The 23,428-nt window shown below is 49.5% G+C and overlaps 1 protein-coding gene across 2 annotated transcripts in view; it reads right to left on the bottom strand.

Annotated features, from left to right (window-relative positions):
• Window positions 1-23,428, bottom strand: part of WLS (Wnt ligand secretion mediator) — a 135,104-nt gene that overhangs the window by 42,982 nt on the left and 68,694 nt on the right. For both annotated transcript variants that reach the window (XM_036758106.1, XM_036758107.1), the window contains exon 3: window positions 4,227-4,351. In XM_036758106.1, the coding sequence (XP_036614001.1) occupies window positions 4,227-4,351 (125 nt within the window). The remainder of the gene's footprint in view (window positions 1-4,226; window positions 4,352-23,428) is intronic.

The raw sequence follows: 23,428 nt of genomic DNA, 5'->3' as shown, positions 1-23,428 counted from the left end.
TTCCCGGCCTGTGCCCTGAGCCTGGGCTCCAGCCAAGCTGGCCTTCAGCTTCTTCCCTCACCCAAAGCTTCCATCTCCTCCCTGCCGTCTCCCTTTCTTCAGACTGGAGTGGGGATTTTGGCTCTGGTCCTGACAGCCTGTGTGACTGCAGGCAGATTCCTGCACCTCTCTTTGCCTCGGTTTCCTTTTCTATCAAGTAGAGGGTTGGACTCGCTGACCACTGGGGTCTCTTCCAGCTCCTGAACCACCTGCCCACACACACCACCCTACTTACCTCCCCTCAAAGCAAGGACGAGGAAGGGGGCAGGGAGGAATCCTGGCATCTCTCATCCAAACCAACTTCAGATACTCACCAGCTATGTGACCCTGAATAAGTCATTTAACCTCCATGCCTCCCTTTCCTCATCTATACAGTGAAAAGGCTGGACTCATGTTCCCTCCTAGCTCTAAAATTATGTTCCTGTGACTCAGTGGACTCTGTCTATGCTGTATTGGCCCCTACAAGGGCAGGCACCGTTTTGTATTTGTCTCCCTGGTGCCTGGGAGGCAGCATGGTATCATCTCTAGGGTAGATGGAGAGTCAAGGAGACCTGGGTTCGAGTCCTGCCTCCTGCATGTACACCGGCCGGGTGAGCCAGACAGAGAAGGTACAACTTTGCCTTGCCAGGAACTCTCTCGCCCCATAAAATGCCAGGCCCGGCCCAAGAAAGGACAAAACAAACAAATAAACAAACTGCCAACCCAGAGCCTTGTGCTCAAGAGGCATTCGATGAATATTTGCTGGAAAACACACCATGATGACAACTGAAACAGCCCGAGTAGAACGCTGCAAAAGCCAAACCACCAGCACAGCTCCGCAGCAGAGCCAGGAGAAGGCGCCGTGCACCCTCCGCCTGCTGCTGGCCGTCAGCATGGCTCCTTTGGGGTGGGGGGAGGAAATCAGGCTTCTTGTGGAATCGCCACCCCCAACACACACACACACACACACACACACACACACACACACACACACACGCGCATGCACACATGTGCACATACTCACACACATGCTCACACACATGCGCGCACACGCACACACACTTTTCATTCTTTGTTATAGACGACACTCTCTGGGATGGCAGCGAATCAGCAGGAAACAAAGGCCACCCAACAGCAAAGTGCATTCACTGAATCTTTTTCAGAAAATGTTTGTGGAATTCAACCAAATGGAGCCCAGGCCCCAGATCCAGGGGGTGAGAGTCAGTGAGGCCTTGGGGCCTAAGAGGCCAGAGCCAAGGGGTGGAGTCACCTGGCCAGAAGAGAGGCGGCTCTGGGGCCTGTAGAAGACACAGGAGGATGAGGATGTGTGGGTGTTTGTGGGGAGTGTAGTGGGGACAATGACACCTGTCTTCTTTACCTGAAGAGCCCTCACTGGAAAGGCTCCCACAAGGGAGGGCCCGCCAGTGACTGCGTGCCGGAGACCTGTGTTTCTACGAGTGGTCAGGAAAACTGAACAATTGGTGCAGCCCCCAAGGGGAGGGTCGGGAGTCCTCCTCTCTGGAGGCTTGTTTTCAGGCAGAAGCTGGAGGAGCCCTTGTCCAGGCTCCCATGGAGGGGATGAGGCCTCTTCCAGATGCAAGAAAGACCCCAGACCCCCTGGCACATGGCTTTCTCTTTCTAACCTTCCTCCACAGATGCTGAATTCCTGTTGACTGAAGGCTGTAGTAACTTAGGCACCTCTGGGGTTCAGTGGTTAGAGTGGAAGACCTGAATTCAGATCCTGCTTTAGACACTTAGTGGCTCTGCGGCTAGCTGTGAGATCACCCGTGTAGAGTGCTTACAGCATTAAATACATGTGCACCGGGACTGTGGCCTCACTGAATCTCCCTCCCAGCCCTGGAGGGCCTATCATTCCTGTTTCACAGATGAAGAAACTAAGGCCGAGAGGTTTCCTGCCCCATGATTCTGGACTCCAGAACAGGAAGGTTGATTTCCACAGAGACCGCACCCCAAAGTCACACACTCGTGGACCCAGAGCTGGGAGGGAAGGTGGATCCTCTCATTTCACAGGGCAGGACACCGAGGAGGAGGTAAAGCCACTTAGCCAAGGACACGCAGCAGAGCCACCAGGATGGGAAGCCAAGTCCCGCTTGAAGTCTGGGGCTCTTTCAGTTGCACCACAAACAATATGTCGCCCAGCTGGAGGCAAAGCCCCAGCATGGAGGAGGAGGAAAAAGTCAGTAAGGGAAGGAGAGAGCAGATAACTGAAGCCCCTTGTTCCTCCCTGCAGGAGTCTGGGTTTTATGCAGCGGGACCAGAAGCCTTTGGCCAGGAAGTGAGAGGACGAGGGCAGTACCCTATAAAAACTGGTATATTGGGCAGTAGTTTGTGGGATGAGTAGAAAAGAGAGAAACTGAGGCTGAAGAAGTCCCAGAGGAAGTAGGAGGGCCAAAAATCTAGTGACAGCAAAGGGAATGGAGAGGCAGGCCGACTCTGGCCCCAGGGGACCCCTGGAGATGAAGGGGTGGCTGGTGACTAGGTCGGCAAGGCATGCTCCCTTCTCTCCTTTCCTGCCAGGTGCAGGAGGAATCAGAGGCGGGCTGGAGCACCCTGCCTGAAGCTGGGAAGTCCATGTGGCGGCCGAGGGGCAAGATGGCCCTGAGTGACCAGAGGACAGGGAATCCCACGACGGGAGCCTTTGTGAGTCTCACACCTTCAGGATTCCAGTGAGAATCAAACTCACAATTTATAAACCCCATTTGGAGAGATGCCCATGTTTGTAATGAGCTGGAAATTGTCCCTAAACCCATATACTCACTCACGAAGTCAATGACCACCTAGGTACAGTCTTGGAGTGAGATGCTGGTGAATTCAGCTGGACTCAGCTCATCAGGAGCCCTCCTGTCCACTGCTAAAATAGGCCAAAGTAAGAGAGCTCTGTGCACAAGGGCTGGTGAATGTTTAACAATCAGCTCTCCAGAGAAAATGTATTCATAGCGCACTTAAGTTTAACTCTCCTTATTAGCATTTTCTCTATCACTTTTTAAGTTTAGACAATCACCAAAATGATAGATGAAGCTCTGATTTGTAGGGTTTGTTGATTGCCAAGGTGCAAATGCTCATACTGAAAATTTAACGACTGGCTCTCTTAAGCTGGTGCAAGCTGGGGAAGAGGTGGAGGAAGGGACAGAAACAGAGTAACAGCAAAAGAGAGACAGAGAGAGAGAGAGAGAGAGAGAGAGAGAGAGAGAGAGAGAGAGAAGCAGAGAGAGACAGAAGAAGAGAGACTTTATCATAAGCCCTTTAGCACACGCTGGGCACTGTCCCTCGCTCTGATGTCTGGAATAATTTTAGGACAGACGAAAGCAGGTGCTGTCTAGCATCCTTTCTCCAAGAGACAGGAGGAGCAGGGCAGCCAATGAGGCTGGGGCTTTGAACATGGAGAAGTCAGGATCAAAGTTGGGTCTCCAGACTTCTCTTTCTCAGCTTCCTTCCATCTCTGGGCTCTAGGGGCCCATCCTGTAGTTCTACAGACCAGGTGAGGCCGTGAGCTCCCTCCCTCTGAGGCAGTTAGAAGACCCTTCCTGCCTGGCCTCCCCTGGCCCCCCTCCAAAGTCACCTTCTGCTTGCTCAGTACACAGGACTTGGGGCTGCGTCCCCCACGCTGGGATATAAGCTGGGATATAAGCTGCTGGAGAGCAGAGACAGGTTGGACTTTTCCTTTCTGTCTCCAGTGCTGAGCACACTGCCTGGCACATAGGTGCCAGGTGATTAATAAATGCTTGGTGGTTAAGTATCTGAGCCAGCATTTGAACCCAGGCCTTCTACCTAAGGAGGGGTGCAGTGGATAGAACTCTGGGCCTGGAATCGGGAAAACCTGGGTTGAAATCTGGTCTCAGACACTTGCTAGCTGTGTGACCCTGGGCAAGTCACTTCTTTCTGTGTGCCTCAGTTTCCTCATCTGTAAAGTGAGCTGGAGAAGGAAATGGCAAACCACTGCAGTATCTGCCAAGAAAACCCCAAATGGGGTCACAGAGTCAGACGGGACTGAAGAACAACCAAAAACCGTCTGAAACTTCCAGCTGAACACAGCAGGTACTTAACACACGCTCCTGGCGAGGCGACCGAGGGAAACCAAGCCAGGCTCCCTGAATAGCCTCTATCGCTCACACTCCTGTGTCCAAACAGGAAAATCCTTCCCCATATCCGGGATTGAGAGAGAGAGCCCCCCCTGCTGCTGGACCTACCTTGGGGGACGTGAAGGTGCATTTGAGTTTCCGGGGCACTCTTTCATGGGTCATTTCTGTCCACTCAGTGACCGTGTCATCGCGATAAGCCAAGGAGACATCGAGGGAGACTTCAGCGTTCTCTTCTGCAAGAAAAACAGGTTTAATCATTTCATTTATTTCAATAAACATTATTAAATGCCTACTATGTGCCCGGTACTGAGCTGAGCACCAGGGACACAGAAAGGCAACCCAACAGTTAAAGAATCTGACTGCGTGACAACGGGGAACAAAGGAAGGAAGAGGAAACATGATATTCACCATAGTGGGAATTCACAGAATGTCAGAAGCTTCCAGTCAGATCAGCCATCCCTGCCTCAGGCTCTCACTTGTTAATACACCCACCACCACCTCTGTCTCCAGAATCTCTCACATTTATTTGTGTGTAAATTATTTGAGTGGCAGCCTGGTGTAGTGGGGGGGGGGGGCAGGTGGAGACAGGGAGAGAGAGAAGGAGAGGGGAAAGAGAAGAGAGAGAGGGAAAGAGGAAGGGAGAGAGAGAGAGGGGTGGGGGGGAGGGAGAGAGAGAGAGAGGGAGGGGGAGAGAGGGAGAGAGAGAGAACAGAGAGAAGAGAGAAAGAGAGGAGAGAGAAGAGAGAGAGAGAGAAGGGGGAGGGAGACACAGAAAGGGAGGGAGAGAGAGAGGGGAGGGTGGGGGAGAGAGAGAGAGAGAGAGAAGGGGGAGGGAGACACAGACAGAGAGACAGACAGGGAGGGAGAGAGAGAGAGAGAGAAGGGGGAGGGAGACACAGACAGAGAGACAGACAGGGAGGGAGAGAGAGAGAGAAAAAGAAGGGGGAGGGAGACACAGAGAGAGAGAGAGGGAGAGAGAGAGAAAATGCTGGGAGGTGGGAAATCTCAATTCAAAAATCCTGTGTCTGACACTTAATAGCTGGGCAAGACATTTAGTGGCCTTCAGCCTCAGTGGGTAACACCTACTTCACAAGCTTGTTGTGAGGCTCAAACACAAGAAGGAGGTGAAGTGATGGAGAAATGTGGGTTATTTGTGTATTTCTTCCCCCAGACTGACAGGAACTATTTACTTCTTCATGGCATCCTTGGTGCTTTGTGCCTAACAGGCACATAATAAATGCTGGTTGAATTGGGTTGTCTTTGCATCCCTCACATCAAGGAAAACACTACATTTGTATTTGTGTATCTACACATATGTACATGCGCCTGTACGTATTTGTGGTCCAGAATGACTCTCTCGCATCCGTCTCCCTCTGTCCCTCTGCCAGAGAGATCAGCACCTGCTTTGTCTTACAGTGTGTGTTGTGGGGGGAGAGGGGCGTGGGGGGCGAGGGGTGAGAAGCTTCTCTTATTGAAAAGGGAACAGCCCAGCGGGAATCACTTTGCAGACTCTCAAACATGGCCTCGGGAGGCAGTTCTGATGATTTTCCCGCACACTGACCGACTCACTCCTCCCAAATAAAACCTCTGGTCCTTTTGGAGATCACCGCCCCCCAGGTACATAGATCTCCATCCTGACCCAAAGGAGGCGGTGCTCAGGGCCTTCCTAGGGCAGCAGCAGAAGCCTTGCTGTCATCTTGCTGTCCCAGGTATAAGGTTGGGTCACTGACTCCAGCTTTCCCCACCGTGGTCACCATCCATCTATTCTGGATACCTCTTCAAGGACTCAGACCATCCTCCCCATTAGACCATGAGCGCCCTGAAGGCAGGTATTGTATCAGTGCTTGTACCTCCACTGCTTGGCATGGCACCTGTTCGATAAACCTGTTTGTTTGCTGTCTGCCTGACCTGACTTCCAGAAGGCATTTCATCCTGTCCCCCTGCCCCTCCCCCACCAGGCCCTGACCATTCTCAAGGAGCCTCTGACTAGGCTGTGCCCTGCCTCCCCATCATCAATCTGTCCCCTTTATTTTATCAAAGTCTACGAAGGAAGAGAAATGATTCTGCAAATGTCCTTCAAAAAAAGCAAATCCTGAAGCATTAAACAGGGCTCTCATTACGTAATCGCCATAAAATGCCTTGAAAATCCCCAGTTCAGAGCATCTCCCCCTCCCCATTTAGTGGGTTTTATACTCTGCTGACCAAGTTCAAAGACAGGCTGCTGTGTGGGCCACGGCCAGGAGCCTGGCCAGGCTTCCCAAAGGAGTGCTGGGGGTGGATTGTACTGACTTCAATGGGTTCCCTTGAGACCAGGCCTGAACAACCAGGGGCTGGCAAATTGGGGGTCACCCTCCCTGTGTGGCCACATCAGCTGGTGCAACAAGTGGCCTCTTGCCAAGAGACACCCAGAAGGAGACAAAGATAAGGAAGATTCGACCTTAGCCCTCAAGGAGCTCTAGTCCACAAAGGGACTGGGGAATCCTGAAAAAGAAACCTGTGACAAAGGTGGTGAGCTTTGTGGAAAATAAGCCCATCCTAGGGTCTGGAAGGGTCCATTCAGAGAGAGAGAGACACACACACACACACACACACACACACACACACACACACACACACATGAGCACCGCCCAGTGGAGAAGACGCTGCAGTTAAGGCCCTGGGGTGTGATGAGGAACAAATGAGATAATGCATGTGGCACTTAGCACAGTCTCAGGCACACAGTAGGGGCCACATAGATGCTTGCTCCCTCCTCTTTCCCCAAATGCTTGTTGACAAGGCTGTTGTGAGAAGCAAAGGAGATAGTAAAGTGCTTTGCAAATCCCAAACTGCTGTTTATAACACTTAACATCACTATACATTGTTAATACGATGACACATATTAACATAAGTATAACGTATAACTATATATTCTACAATATAGGGTCATTCAATATATTAATGTCACATGTTACGGCACATATATGTCATTGATATATGTAATATGTAGCACCTAGAGTGTGGTAATTACATAATCTAAATTTAATATATAATTTATCATAATTAACGTAATGTGATATGTGATATTTTGAAATAATATATAATTTAATATAAATACATAATCGATGATTATGAGACATAACAGGCTGTGATGTTTGCTAGACTAATATTTAACTTCTATTTACGAACACTTATTATTAAAGACAGAAGGGCTTTGGGCTCAGTCTCCTCACGGGGACCACGGGCCTTGGAGGATTAAGGGCATGGCCTCGGTCATACAGGAGGTAAACGCCTGAGGGGAGATGCCAACCCTAGTCTCTCCCAGCTCTAAATCCAAATTCCATCGTGCACAGCGAGGAACACAGAGACAGTATTGTCCAAGGAGGACATCAGGTCCACCATCACAATGTGATCTACCCAAGGAACTTCAGACGGGAAAAACACAACTGAGGATTTCAAATGATTCCCCTCAGGGCATTCTAGAGGTCACAGGAAAAAACGTCACCAAGTGGTGAACATGTGCAGGGAAACTGAGTCAGAGCCTGGGGTAAACCTGCTCACCAGCACCTCCAGAGAAAGCGTGCTGGGAAGGCTTCAGCAGGACTCAGGGATGTAACTGGGGCTTCTCCAGAAGGAGAGAGGGAGCCGTCTGACAAGGCCAAGGTATTTCAGGAGTGGTTGTCCTACCACCAGGGGGCAGAAAGTCCAGCATCACCAGCCTCAGCCTAGGCTGGCCACCTGGACCTGGGCAGGACCTAAGAGAAAGTGGGATGTCCTCAGAGACGCTGAGGCTCAAAGATTATCCGGGGGAGGGGGGGCAATTTGGCCCCTGGGAATAAGTGGGAGAGTCTGGAATATGGGTGGGACTTGAGGAGACTCAGGACAAGCCAAAGTCTGATAAAAAGCAAGTAGCCTCAAGAAAAAAGGCCTGTCCAGCAAGCAACAAGCATTTATGGAACGCCCACTGTGTGCCAGACATTGTGCTAAGCACTAGGGATAGAAAGAGGGGCTGGAAAAAGTTCCCACTCTCAAGGAGCTCCCAGTCTAATGGGGAAACAGCATGCAGATATGTGCAAACAAGCCACATACGGGAGAACAGGGGGTAATCGGAGGAAGGGGCTAGCACTGGGGGCAACAGAAAGGCTTCCTGCAGAAAGTGGGATCTGGGCTGAGCCTTGAGAGGAGCAGGAGACGGAGATGAAGAGGGAGGGCATCCCAGGCAGGAGGCACAGTCACGGTATGAGGAGGGGGCTTAGGTGGGAGGACAGAGGGGCAGCTGGGACTGAGAGTTAGAAGAGGCCTCAAGGGCTCTCTGCTACAAGCCTCTCACTCCCCAGATGAGGAACTCAACCCAGAGATGTAGGAGATATCCAAGGCCGTACAGGTCACAGGCAGCGGGGCTGGAATCGGGCCTCTGGCAGTCACCCACAGCACACACCGCTCTACCCACCCTGATCACAGCTCACCAGGGTACGTTTCACTCCGGTGCTTAAGGCAGCCATTGTGCTAGATGCCACACATGGCCCCTGCCCTCGAGGTGCTTCCAGTCTGGCTGGGGAGACAAGAGAGCAGAGCCTTGGATCTCTAGGCCAGGGGAGAGGCACAGGCAGGTCCTGGGTGTGAGGACAGGAGGGCACGGGCTGGCTGAGGAGGCTCTCTGCCGTCTCCCATCCACCTAGCAGATGGTTCCTCAGGAGTCACCCGATTACCAAGAAAACAAATCCTGCCGGTGGTCATGCAGCCAGATTGCATTTCTTCCCTGTTGGTTGTGCTAATTCCATCTTCCCACCCAGATGGCTCCGGAAAGTAAGTCTGTCCCCACGGAGTGTAAACTCCCTGAGGTCAGGAACACCTTTTTGTCTTGGAGGTGGTGCCACAATCCACAGAGCACCGGGCCTGGGATCAAGAGGGCTCATCTTCCTGAGTTCAAATCTAGCTTCAGACACTTACTAGTTGTGTGGTTTAACTCTGCCTCAGTTTCCCCATCTGTAAAATGAGCTGGACAAGGAAATGGCCAACCAGTCGAGTATCTCTGCCAAGAAAACCTCCAATGGGGTCACAGAGAGTCAGACACAACTGAAATGACTGCTGGTGCTTGGCACAGAGGAGGCCCGTGATGTGTGTGGATAAGCAGGCTTTAACTGAGCACTGCTAAGTCCAAAAGGAATTAGAGATTTATTTAAGCTGGAGGAGACCCTAAAAAATGTCCATCAGGGCGACCATGCCGGCAAGCAGCCCCCACTCATGCAGCGCTTCACCTGTGTGATCTCATCTGATGCCCTCAACAACCTGGGAAACAGGAAGCAAAGGCTGAGACCAATACGGACCAATACTCTGCCCAGGACTTCGCCAAAAGTTAGTACCTAGGGCAAGATTCGAACCCAGGTTTCCTACATTCTATCCTGCTCATGATTCGTGTCTTTTGGGGTCTGCTGAAGGAACTGAAGAAGTTTGGTCTGGAAAAGAAGCATGATTTAGTGAATGGAGTCATGAGAGCTCCCCAAGTGTCTGAAAGGTTGGCATAGATAGGGAGGAGGGTCAGACATGACCCGGCTGGGCTCAAAGGGCAGAAGTCACGGGTAGGCGTGGCCTTAGAAAAGCCCTCTGCCTTGGTTTCTCCATCTGTAAAAAGGAGGGCTTGGACTAGGTACTCTGTCTATAACCCTGAGTCATCCACTTATAACCGACCTTCCACACTGAATAATCCTGTGCAAACCAAGCTCACTCTGGTCTTTCTGTGACATGCTGGTCCCTTGAAGGACACTCCCAAGTTTAGTGCATGCAGGGAACAAAGCTGATTTAGCAGTTCCTCAGTTCTTGTGTTCCACCATTAAGTGGCACGCATGCTTCAGCTCTCCTCACCCTTTGCCACCTCATATATCCCAACCAGAAAACTGGAACCCAAGGACCAAGCATCCTCACCCCCACCCCACAGCTCCAGGAGCTCCACAGAAGGAAGTGGGAGCCCCAACACCTTGTGGCTCCAGGGGTTCAAAATCTTCCTTCTTCAAGTCCTCAGTCCCTACGGAGATGCTCGAGGTGACCTCTGGCTCCCCTCTAGCACTGGCCGGCCAGGGAAGTGATTTATACACAGTCTGTCCTTCGGGAGTAGAACCAGAACACACAGGGGCCACACAAAGGCTGGCCTTGGAATCACAGAGAACCGAGTTCAAATCTCACCTCTGATAGTAGCTGTGGATTACAGGTGGTCACTTTAACGCTCTGCCTCCTCCTCTTCCTCCCCCCCCCCAACTCTTCAAGTCCGGAGATTCAGTGATGAGAGCGTTGGACTTGGAATCAGGCACCTCTAGGCTCCCTCCCGTGACTAGCACTTACTAGAGGCCCTGGTCAAGTCCCTGGGGCTCAGTGTCCTCACGTGTGATCTCCGGGTCCCTTCTGGATCCAAATCTATTATCTTGTGATTTAATTATTAAGTCAGAGACCAGAAGGGAGGTAGAGAGAATTTCCACACTGGGAGTTCTTAGGAAATCCCAGGTCCTTTGCTTTTTTGGAGTATGTGTCTAGTAACTGTGGTGTCTGTTGTGTGTTGGAAGACGGTCCTGGCCTAAGACACGGGAAGACCCTGGGCTCAAGGTTCCCGCCTCCACTGCTCATTATCTGCCCTGGGAAAGTCCCAAGCTCCGATCTTAACTCCCTTCAGACTTCCCCTCAATGTTGGAGAAGGGTGGCAGCCTTCCATGGAGGACAGCCGAGGTCCCTTCCATCTCTAGGATGGAGTCTGTGGTCCTAAGCCCCTCAGCCCCACCACCTGAGGATCTAAACCCCACTTGTGGTAAGATAGCACACCAGGCCTTTGACTCATTCTCTTTTACGTAGCCTGGCATCTCCGCTTTAATTACTGCACCATGACTATAATAAACCACCTGCTTCGTGACTCCCAGATCCTGTGTGGGCAAGGCTTCCCACAGGGAGATGAAGGAGATCAGGCATCCACCGTGAATGGGAACTCACTGGGAGGCAGGCAGGCCTGAGGGACTAGGCCATACCGCATGGGAGCCCTCTCCAGATACCCTTGGGGTCACAGCACTCCCGAAGATGGCCAGAAGACCTCTGGGACTACCCAGCTTCCTGTGATGACCCCCGAATGAAGCTCCCCGCTTCCCAAGCTGCTCCCCAAGCCGCTTCCCAGCTACAATCCAGCCTTCCACATTCCTAGCATGGAAAATTCATTCAGGATGCTAGGCAGAGAGGTGGCTGCAGCGGGCCTGCGGTTTTCCCTCACTATTTCCGTCCGGTTCTGGGGGCGGCTCATCTTACAGGAGCGGCCCTCTGCTCTGAGCTTCCAGAGCAGAGAGATCTATTCTGCAAGAGTGGGTCTAAGAGGCAGGGAGACTGGAGCATGGAGGCTAAATTTAAGCCTGCATCCAAACCGCATGGGGCCCCTAACTCCATTTTCCTCAGCCTTGATCATAGAGATGGTTTCTTGGTCCCTTCTGACTTTACTAGAAGGGGAAGTAAGCCCAGCAGAGCCACAGGTTCTCCTCCCAGCCTAAAAGGGAAGCAGAAAGCTTTTCCACTAGGGAAGAGGTTGTGAAATCCTAAACAATCTTAGGAGAAGCTCCTGGTTATAAAAAGGACATCTCTAAGTAACTCAACAGAAAAACATCCCCCAACTGACTTAATGAAAGCCCCTCAAAAGGTGTATGACAGCATGCGCCTTCCTTCCCTGGCTGCCAGTCTTTGGCATGGCAGGCTCTTTGGCATGGGGTCTTCTTAGACCCTCGGATGATATTCTGGATTATTGATCTGCCAAAAAGGCCAAGGGGGTGGGGAAGTCCTTATTCCAGTAGCTGCAGTCTTTGGGCTTATTGAACATCATCACCATCGATTACGGGGAGCATTTTTAAAGCACTCTAAGGATGACAAGATGCCGACATTCCGCTCCTATGTTCATTTACTTCTGGATGTAGTAGTATTACCTAATCTGTTCTCCCCATTGACCCTCTTTATTTTTTTAACCAGTATCACAGAATTTAGAACCAAGAGGCGCTTCAGAAAAACACCTAGTACAATTCTGTCCTTTCAGACAAGGGGAAAGTGAGGGACAGAGGAGTCAAAAACAGCCCTTCATCCACTGTAATTCTTCTCTAGGTCTCTCTTAAACTCCACCCTACTTGCTGCAGGTCACTGGCCCCTGAAGCCCTGGATTTGGACGTCTGGCGCGGAGTCCGGTGCCTCTCTCCATCATGGCTCCTGTGTCTCCCAACACTCGCGCCCCATAGAAGGGGTGCCATGACTCACCAAGGTCCTGTTTGGATAACCCCAGGAAGGAGGGGCAGAGTCTGGACTCCCCCAGCTTCTCTCACCAGGGCCTGATGCCAGAGGGCTCTTTAATGTTGACGTTCCTCCCGTCTACAACTCTCTGACCTGGGATTTCATTAGACGGGTCAGGTCCTGCTGGGATGCGCTCATTGCCTTCCTAATGAGCATCTGGTTCCAGAGCCTTTCCTAAGATGCCCCTGGGGCCTGGGTGTCACCGGCTGGAATGGGAAAGAAGCCTGATTATTTCTCCAGCCAGTCTAACAGTTTAGAGAGGGCCCAAATTGTCTTCTTTCAACACCACCTGACGCATTTACGATGGGGAGCAGCGCTGTCTTAATGTGGTCAGGGCTTTCTAGGAGCACCCCAGAACTGGAGACTCCACACTCGTCAGCAGCACGCTTCTCCTACTCCTCCCAAAAGGCTTTGGATCCAAGAGTAGGAGAGGCTCTGGAGGTTCAATTTGTCCTTCCATCCACAAGCATTATATAGGATCCTGGATCTCCAGTGGGTAGGGACTTCAGACACAATCTAGTTTTACCTTATCATTAGTGGTCTGTCTGAGGTCACACAGGTGTAGGGTTTGAAATCAAGTCAAGTCAGTAAACACTTATTAAGCACCTACTATGTGCCAGCTACCAGGCTAAGTTCTGAGTGTGCAAAGAAAGGCAAAGACATTCCCTACCCTTAAGGAGCCTGCCATCTCCTTGGGGAAAGGGCATGTAAACCACTGTGTGCACACAAGACAGATGCAGGATAAACTGAATGTAATCTCAGAGGAAAGGCAACATAAACCTGGGCCCTCTGATTCTGGAGCTGGCCGACTTTTGACTATTTCCTTTATTAAGCACCTAGTAGGTGCTGGGCACCAAGGCTGAAACCAGTCTTTATCTGATGGATGGGAAAATTTTCATTTGTATAAGAAAATGAGCATAGAGTTCATCTAAGCCAATGCTTTCATTTTACAGATGGGGAAGAGGAAGCTGACCTGGGTGGTATCTGGGCTCTGGTTCTGTGGTCAAGCAGCAAGGCCTCTTCAGCTCCCTGGGGCTCTTGGCAGCTACCACCAGGAGCACAGGACCAATGACCCAGCCTCCCCCCTCCCCAGTAAAAGGAGACTCGTCCTAACTCTAGAATCCTATGATGCCTTATTTAACAGCACCTGCCCAGTGAACGACTTGGGCGGGGGGGGGGGGGGGGGGGGGGCAGCAGGAAGCACCACAAAGAAGAGTCACCTCTCCTTTCCCCCCAAGATGCCGAAGGTACAAGCACCTGGGGGGCCCATCAACAAGAATGTCTACCTGCGTCTTCTCTCTAGGAAAGCTACTACAGCAGCTCCTTCCATTCCCTGTCCCTAAAAATAGATGATGGTGTCATTCACAGCCTGACAGCTGCACCCTCACACAAGCACCCTGGAGATGGCTGATTTCACAATGGTACAGACCCCGCAGAGGGAGGCAGCAGGCTGGTGGGAAGGCAGGGTTAGGAGAGACCAGGGCAGGGGAAGAGTGGGGCTGGACCATTGAGAGGGGGCAGAATTGGAGTCAAAGAAGCAGGGTTCAAAGTGAACCTGTCTGTCTGGCCTCTATGTCCCCCAGGTTAAAAAGGGGGGCACTCAGGGACCTGTGACCTCTAATTCTACAATCTCATGAGTTTCTAGTTGTGTGACTTAGTGGGTGTTGATCTCTCAGAGCCCCTTATGAAATGAAGGAGTCAGATAAGACACGACAGCTTCAAAGGCTCCCACCCTAGGAGGTGTGTCAGAAGTCACCCATTGGGAGCCCCACGGATGAGGAGAATCATGAAGACTGTCCCATTCTAGCTATGATTCAGGAAGCAATCAGGGGCACAGTCAAGGAGGCCCGAGTTCAGATCCCATCTCGGATATCTGATCTGAATAAGACCCTCCACCTCTTGGCTCTGGGCATTTTCTCTGGCTGTCCCCTCCACCTGGGATGTTCTCCCTCATCTCTGCCACCTGGATTCCTTCAAGGCCCAACTAAAACCTCACCATCTGCAGAAAGCCTTTCCCAAGGCCCCTTAATTCTAGTGCCTTCTCTCTCTTCCTTATTTCCCTATTTATGCAATATATATGTGTGTGTATATGTATATATGTATGCAAACAAGATACACGTACATATACATTTATGCCTATGTGTGTATATATAACACATGTGTGTGTGTGTCTATACAGCTTGTTGGTGTGTATTCGTTTGTTGTCTCCTCCAAGAGATTGTGAGCTCCTTGCAGGCAGGGATTGTCTTTTGCCTGTCATCGTGTCCCTAGCACTTGGCACAATGCCTGGCACATAGTAAGTACTTAATAGATGTACCCTGGAAAAGGGACTTGACCTCTGCCTGACTCAGTCTGATCATCTACAGACAGGCTACAACAGGAGCTCCTGTCTCCCAAGGTCGTTGTGAGATAAAGTGAGATTGTGTTTGTAAACACTTTGCAAACCGCTTGTGCCGTTGTTCGCTATTTGTGGATCCTTCTTGCTGTTGCTGGCTTTGGTGGAAGCAGTCTCGACCCCCACATCCAGCCAGGATCTGAATTCTTGCATCATCCCCCTCCAAGGGTGGTTCTGAGTTGGTGCCCTGGGCTAGTGGGGGGAGAATTGGAGGAGAGAGGCCTGGGGGGGGGGGGGCAAGCCTTTGATTAGCTGGGCTTTAGATATCACCTAGCCTGTGCCATACAGATAGATGATGACAGCAGATGACACTGACTCTAAAATCAAAGGGCCTGGTTCAAATCCTGCCTTCTCATCTTTACTACTTACATGGTCTTAGGCCAGTCAGCAATTCCTTTGGGCATCAGTTTCCTCCCCTGTAAGGTGAGGGGAAGGGGACTGGCTAACCTCCGAGGGGCCTTCCAACTCAAGGGTGCTATATTCTATTCTATGATCTTTGATGAGCCAGGCCTCCCTCCTCTCACCTCATCTAATTATGTTCTAGGCTAAGAAGAAAACACTTAGGTTACTGCTGAAATCACCATGTATCATTAAGGGGCACAGACAGAAAAAAGAGTCATTTCAAAAAAATTTTAAATCCCCCTCCCTATTCCTAACATGGTTTTAGTTCCCCCACAGCGCAAGCAATCTTGGCAGGGAGGGCAGTGGGCTCAGGTTTCAAAAGAAACAAGGGCTTATTTGTTGACAGTGACCAGCTTCTCCTCCCCCCTCCCTGTCCCCGACCTGGCTTCTCTTTGGGGGCCTGTGCCAGGAGGAAAATGTCACCCCAGAGCTCCCTGACATTCCTTCTGAGGGCTGCCACCTTCGCCCCTGTGACGAAGCTGCTTCAGCAGCTGTGTTGTTACTGGAGGCGGGCCAGCATGATTCACACAGAATCCATCTCATCGGCTTGCGCCCTGGCCTTGTTTGGCTGGGCAAGGATGCAGGGCCCAAGCCGCATGAGTGACCCGCCTGTCTCCATCATTAAAAGCCTTCGCCACAGGTGTGGGCCACTGGACCTTGCCAGCACAGACTCTGGGTCACTCCTGCTCCAGCCTTCCAGGGCAAAGGATGGGTCATGAGGTCCCAGAGAGCGTGGGACCTGAGTGCCCGCCTCACAGACTTAGGAGCCCTGGGCCACTGGTGAATAAGCCTTGGCAAAAGCCAGAGAACTGCCCACCAAGTGCTACCCCATGGGGCTCTGCCTTCCTATTCCTCCCTCCTATGCCTTCTTGCATCACCAGTTTTTCCCTCTATACATCAATGGGACTTGCCCCTCAAATTCGTGGCTCATCTACTGAACCATGAGATTCTTCCTATAATGGCTGGATGGCTGTGGGGTGGAAGCCCTACCCCCTCCCTCTTCTCCCAGACTCTGAGAAATGAATATGAAGAGCACCCAAAGGGTGATGGGGAAGGAATGTGGTGGCTACAGCAGCTGCAAGGATCAGCTCAAGGAGGAAGGAGATGGACAAGACTGAAGGGCAATGGTCAGCTCCTACACCCCCTGGTGTCCAAGGGGGCCTCAGAAAGGCCCCCAGAGGAACTTGGAGGGGGCTGCGTGGAGACTTGGAGACTTGCACGGAATGGCCTAGCAGGGGCTGGAGGGGATCCCCAAGTGTTTTTGTGCTCTGTGGTCACCTAGGATGGTCTGGAGAAACTAAAAGACCTTTGCTCAAAACTATTTTTAAATGCATAAAATAAAATATGTAGATAAGGAAGGAAGGGAGAAAGGGAGGGAGGGCTAGAAGGCATTCATGAAATGCGGCAAAGTGCCCTCTTTTTTAACGTAGATATTTGCCCAGCTGTGTTCCACAGCCATCAATCTAGGAACAACACAACCTCTGAGGAATTCAAACTGACCCCAAGGGCACAGTGAGATCCATGGAGGGCACCAGCAGCCTACGGCATGTGTCCAGTGATGGACTGTCAATCAATCCACTTGCTTTTATGAAGCACTTACTATGCACCAGACACTATCCTAAGTACTGCTGCCTCAGGGAGCTTACCTTCAAAGGGGAACACAATATGAAAGTAATCAGATACAGACAAGACACAGAGGAGGTGAAAGCTAGCCCCAGAGGAGAAGCTGGGGGGACCTGAACAGACCTCTTCCAGAAGATCCCATCTGAGTTCAGGCAGAGGGAACCAGGGATTCTAAGAGGCAGAAGGATGGGGAAGAGTCTTCAGGAATTCCAATTCAGAGTCCCTCTTGTTAGCTCCAGAGCCAAGGTGACCTTGGGAATCATGTCCCAGGCAGGCAGGATGCCCTCTAGGGCCAGTCACAGCCCTCAGGCATAAGGGCCAGAGAGGAGCAAGAAAACCTCACAGCATCATATAAATACTAGCTCATTATTATCTGTACCTTCGGAGGGAGAATATGGCCATAACCAGTATCTATAGCAACCTTCCATCAATAGGTTCTGCCTTGTTGTCCCAATTTTGATGTCTTCACTCTGTCTCTAGAACACACCATTTAGTTGTTCTGTTGATACTTAGTCAACCAACAAGTATTTATGAAGTGTTTGCTCTGTGCCAAAGGCTAAAACCGAAAAGAAATCTTGCCCCCAAGTAGTTTCTATCCTCATGTGGCCCACAGCTCTTGTATCTCAGTTTTCTAGAGGGCCAAGGCTGGCCAGACCATCCTTTAGCTGGAGCTGAATAGCACAGCCAGTGAAAAGGCCAGTCACCATTTGACCAAAACTCAGCTTGGCTATTTATACACTGACTCACCTAAGAGTGGCTGCTTCCTGTGCTGGTCTGTGATACATTTTTTAATGTCACACTAAAAATACACTTCCAGTACACCACCACTCTCTGCCCACCCAACAACTTGGAAGTAACAGAAGCCAACATTTAAAAATATAAAATGAAATGAGATAAAACACAATTCACTTAAGATCTCAGCTCCTTTCTGAGCTTCAGCTTTCTTTAAAATAAAATGTGGGGTGGGGTCTATACCAGCTGGGTCTATGATTCAGTTTAAGTATGCTGAGGTCGCTTTGGGCTCTTCTTTGGGCTCTTTAGAAAGATGAGATGAGACAAAATCAGGGAATCATAGATTTCGGGCTGGAAGGGACCACTCCCTCCTCCTTCTGCAGATGAGGAGAAATTAAGGGACATTAGAAATAATCAGTCCAGCTTCCCAATTCTTCTGTACCCGGGAGTTAATAACTCCTCAAGGTAGGGAATTGTGGGAAGTGCATGGAATTTGGAGAAATTGGGCCTAGCCCCTGCTTCTGTCACTGTGTGAGATTAGGCAAGTCTTTTAAGGTTTCCAAGCCTCAGTGTCTTCATCTGTAAAATGGGGCTTCACCTAGATAGCCTCTAAGGTCCTTCCAGTTCTAAATCTATGATCCAAGGGCTTGTACATTCCTGGCATGGATGGCTATGACTGTCAGACAGAATTGTCCAGAAAGCTGCTTTTCTATAATGTCCACCCAAGGGTCCTCATTTTGGCCTCAGAATCTATATAAAGCCAGCACTGGAGATGGCAATGTTAGCGGTGGGTCCTTAGGTCACCCAAGAGGCTCTCTCTCAACAACAGGGCTACAGACTGATGCAACCAACTGGACTGGCTCCCCTATTCCTTCCTTCTTCAGGCCCAAAAATGGTAGCACCTTGATAGACTCCAGCTTCTGGCATAAGAACTCACTATTTAACAAAAACTACTGGGAAAACTGGAAAACAGTATGGCAGAAACTAGGAACAGACCAATATCTTACACCCTATACCAATATAAAGTCAAAATGGGTACATGATTTAGATATAAAGATTGATGGTATAAGCAAACCAGGAGAGCAGGGAATAGTTTACTTGTCAGATCTATGGAGAAGAAGAATTTATGACCAAACAAGAGGTAGAGAACACTGAAATGCAAAATGGATTATTTTAATTACATTAAATTGAAAAGGTTTTGCACAAACAAAGCCAATGCAACCAAGATTGGAAGGGAAGCAGAAAGCTGGAAAACAATTTTTACAGCCAGTATCTTTGATAAAGGCCTCATCTCTAAAATATATAGAGAACCGAGTCAAATTTATAAGAACATAAGTCATTCCCCAATTGATAAAAGGCCAAAGGATATGAACAGGCAGTATTCAGAGGAAGAAATTAAGACTATCTATAGTCTTATGAAAAAATGCTCTAAATCACTATTGATTAGAGAAATGTAAATCAAAAAGACTCTGAGATACCACATCACACCTATCAGATTGACTAACATGACAAAATAGGAAAATGGTAAATGTTGGAGAAGATGTGGGAAAATTGGAATACTAATGCATTGTTCGTGTAGTTGTAAATTGATCCAACCATTCTAGAGAGCAATTTGGAACTATACCCAAAGGGCTATAAAACTGTGCATAAAACTGACCCAGCTATACCACTTTTGGGGCTGTTTCCCAAAGAGATCATAAAAACGGGAAAAGGACTTACATGTACAAAAATATTCATAACAGTTCTTTTTGTGGTGCTCAGAATTGGAAATTGAGGGGATGTCCATCAATTGGGGTTGGCTGAACAAGTTGTGGTATATGAATATAATGGAATATTATTGTGCTATAAGAAATGATGAGCAGATGGACTTCAGAAAAACCTGGAAAGACTTACACGAATTGATGCTGAGTGAAGTGAGCAGAACCAGGAGAACACTGTATACAGTAACAGCCACAGCGTGTGATGACTAACCTTGACATACTGAGCCCTTCTCAGTAATACAAGGATCTAAGACAACTCCAAAGGACTCACAATGGAAAATGCCATCCACATCCAGAGAAAGAACTTCACAAAGTCTGAATGAAGACTGAAGAAGACTATTTGCTCTCCTCTTGTTTTGTTTCTTCTTTCTTGTGGTTCCTTCCACTAGTTCTAACTCTTCTTTACATCATGACTAATGTGAAAATATGTTTAATATGAATGTACAAGTACAGCCTACATCAGACTGCATGCTGTCTTGGGGAGGGGAGATGAGAGGGTGGGGGAGAAAATTCAAAACTCAGAATCTCATGTAAGTGAATGTTAAAAACTAAAAAATATATATATTTTTAAAATGGCAGCACCTCCTACATAGTGCTTTTGCTAAAGGCAGTGGATAGAACACCGGGCCTAGAGTCAGAGAGACCTGAGTTCAAATCTAGCCTCAGACACTGGCTAGCTGGGTGACCCTGGGCAAGTCACCCTGCCTTGGTTGTCTCAACTATAACACGGGGATAACAGCAGCACCTACTTCCCAGGATTGTTGTGAGGAGTTAATGAGATGACACAAAGCACCTTGAAAACCTTAAAAAACTAGATAAATGCCAGCCAATGTTAGCTGAGTAGGGAACGTCTCAAAGGTTGAGCAAAGGAACAAGACAGCATAGGTACCCAATGAGCCCAGAAAGGAGGATGACTCACTGGGCATCCTTTCAGTAGTCTTCTTCCAGACTCAGGAACTCAGATCAAAGCACCCATCAATGATGATTTCAAAGTCTACTACCCACCCTGGGCCTGAGGGGTGAAGCCTCAGACCACACAATGAGACACAAGTGCTGGTGGAGCTCGTGGAACAGGCCTACAACTCTGGGATTGGTTTTTTTTTTTTCCTTGACCATGCCTATTCCAATTCAATTTAATAAACATTTATTAAGTATCTACTGTACTCCAGGCACCGTGCTAAGCACTATTCCTTACAAAGGTTTTCTTTTTCTTTGGGGTGGGGGTGGGGGCAGGCAAGAGAGAGAGAGAGAGAAATTTTTGTTCATTGAAAAAGAAATTAAACTAAAATTTTTTTACTTACTAAAATGGGAATTTTGTTTTCATTTGTAAATCTTAGAGTGAACTACAGGCCAGTACAACGTCAGTTCCCTGAAGACAGAGACTGCTTCATTTTCATGCATCACAGTACCTGGCACATAGTAGGTGCTTAATAAGTTTTCTGAATTAAACTCACACTAACAAAAGGATCTTTGGAAATTCTTCTACATGTTAGTTGCTGGGGTGGGGAACCTGTGGCCTCGAGGCCACATGTGGCCCCCAGGTCTTCAAGGGTGGCAAAGGCACTTGAGGACCTAGGGGACCACATGTGGCCTCCAGGTGGCAGGTTCCCCACCTCTGATTAGTACGATTAAGTGGGATGTTAGCTAGGAAGGAGAGCAGAATAAGGAGAAAGAACACCAGAGTTGGGGTCAGAGGACCTGGTTCAAACTCTGGCTGCGCCCATTCCTAGCTGTGTGGCTTTCAGGTTTCATCCCTCTAGGCCACAACATAATACTGGAAGGAAAAGTTCTAGATGAGAGAAATATGGGAACAAATCCTGCCTCCAACACTTACTGTTTGACCACTGGCAGGACAGTAGCCTCCCAGCCTCCGTTTTGTCATTTATAAAATAAAGATAATGGCCTATAACAACTATCCCAGGTTGTTGTGAGACCCAAAAGAGGGGCGTGTGTGTGTGTGTGTGTGTGTGTGTGTGTGTGTGTGTGTGTGTGTAAATACACACAATGTACATATACGGGTGTATAGTCATATATAACCCTATACATATACACATGTAAATACACACACACACACATACACACACACATATGTGTTTACTCTATATATTGCTGCTGATTTGTTTTCAGTCGTGTCCAATTCTCCATGACCCCATTTGGGGTTTTCTTAGCAAAGACACTGGAGTGGTTTACCATTTTCTTCTCCATCTCATTTTACAGATAAGGAAACTGAGGCAAACTGGACTTGCTCAGGCTGACACAGCAGCCAGATTTGGACTCAGGCCCTCCAGACTCCAAACCCAGCGCTGGAGATGGACACCAGGCCAGCTATAAAAGTTTCAAACTTGCAGCAGGATGCCTTGGGGATCCTCTAAGTTACTTCCAATTGAGAGGAGAGGAAATCTGCTGGGGGTAGAATGGGCCCTCCCCCACCCTTCATTTAAAAGTGTAGGTGACAAAGAGCCCAGATGCGTCCCAAGATAAGGACTGCCGCTGGTCTCTTTGCATTATTCAGGCCTCCAGATTGCTCCCACATCAAAAGCAGCAGCAAAAGCATGCAGATTTCTCCAGGCCTTTGTTATGCCAACACCGCTGGGCCGGCTGGCTGTGGAAATAGTATTCACACATACTCTAACCAGGAAATGAGGCTGCCGAAGCCCCTTTAGAGATACATAGGGGTGGGCGCTGTCCCTCAAATTAGAAATTCCTTCCAGCTCAAAGACTGATTTTGAGGTACCTGGGAAGGAGGAGGAGAGAAGAAGGGAGGGGCTTTCCAGCCCCCTTATTCAGGGCTGACCCCTTAAAGTGGGAAGGATCCCACTGCCTCAACCACGGATTGAATGATGAGGAAAGTCACTCTAAAGAGTGACGGTCGGATTTACGGAAACTGAGGCCTGGTGATTAATTGATTCATGCAGTCATCCTTCTGAAGAGGTAGGATCTGAACCCAACTCTTGTGACTCCAAAGTCTGGGAGCCACACAGCGTGTCTACGAAAAGCTGAGAACAAAGGTGAACTCCCCAAACTCTAATGGCTGAATTCTTACAAGCCGAAGGAGCTGGCTCAGGCTTGGGCCGGTCATAGACGTCCCCCTCATTTCAGAGGCTCCCAAAGGTGCACGGTGGGGTCCCTTTGGAGAGAAGGGAAGGACAGCTCTGCTTGGGAAGTGGGTGGGGAGCGAGTGGTTTGGATTCAGGCCGAATAACTACTACTGACCACATCTTTACACTCTGGCTCAGGCCAGGAGAAAGTCTGAATTGTTAAAAGCCATTACAAGTAATAAGGAGAGGCAGGAAAGGGAACAGGTATTTATGTATTCCTACAATGGGCCAGGTACTACGCTAAGAGCTTACTACAATTATGATCTCCTCTGGTCTCCACAACAACCCTGGGAGGTCTATGCTATTGTGATGGCCTTTTTACAGTTGGGGAAACTGAGGCAAACAGGTTACATGACTTGCCCAGGATCACACAGGTAATCAGTTTCTGAGGCTGGATTTGAACTCAGGTCTTCCTGACTCCAGGCCTGGCACTCAGTAGAGACTGGAGGGAGAAGTCCTGAGGTCATGTGCTGCCTATGGGCCGTAGGACCCAGAGGAAATCACTTGGCCTTTCATCCAGAAGTCAAAGAGACTGGCCTGGGAGGGAGAGTGCCTTTCCTTGGAGCTCCTCACATGACTAAAGGATGCACTTTCTAAGAGTAAGTTTCTACTGTTATAAACAAGCCTCAGCTGTGAGCACCCACAGCTCGAGATGCCTGTGACCGTATTGATTCAACTGTGCTCAACCCAAGTGCACATCCGCCAACCCATTAGATAGGGCCCTTTACAAAGGCCCAAGATGGGCTAATTCTTCCTACCCGCTTGTGGCAGCCCACAGCTGCCCTTGAAGCTGTCAAACGGTAGGAGGGGGCTTTAGTCCAAAGTTCCCTCCTGCCTCAGTGGTCCTCCTGGTAAGCTGGGCCCGAGAAAGCCTTCACAGGGCTTTACATCCTTGGAGAAAGGATCGGCTTCACCATCAATGCCAATAAACATTTATGAGGTCTATGCGAGGAGCCGGGCTAAGCACCAAGGACACAGACTTTCCCTGATGTCCACTCCTTTTACACTGCTGTCCTCTGTTTTTTGGAG

Source organism: Trichosurus vulpecula, chromosome 4, assembly GCF_011100635.1.
Source record: "Trichosurus vulpecula isolate mTriVul1 chromosome 4, mTriVul1.pri, whole genome shotgun sequence".
Lineage (NCBI taxonomy): Eukaryota > Metazoa > Chordata > Mammalia > Diprotodontia > Phalangeridae > Trichosurus > Trichosurus vulpecula.
The sequence above is the reverse complement of the archived record's forward strand: the minus strand, read 5'-3'. Positions and strand labels throughout refer to the sequence as shown.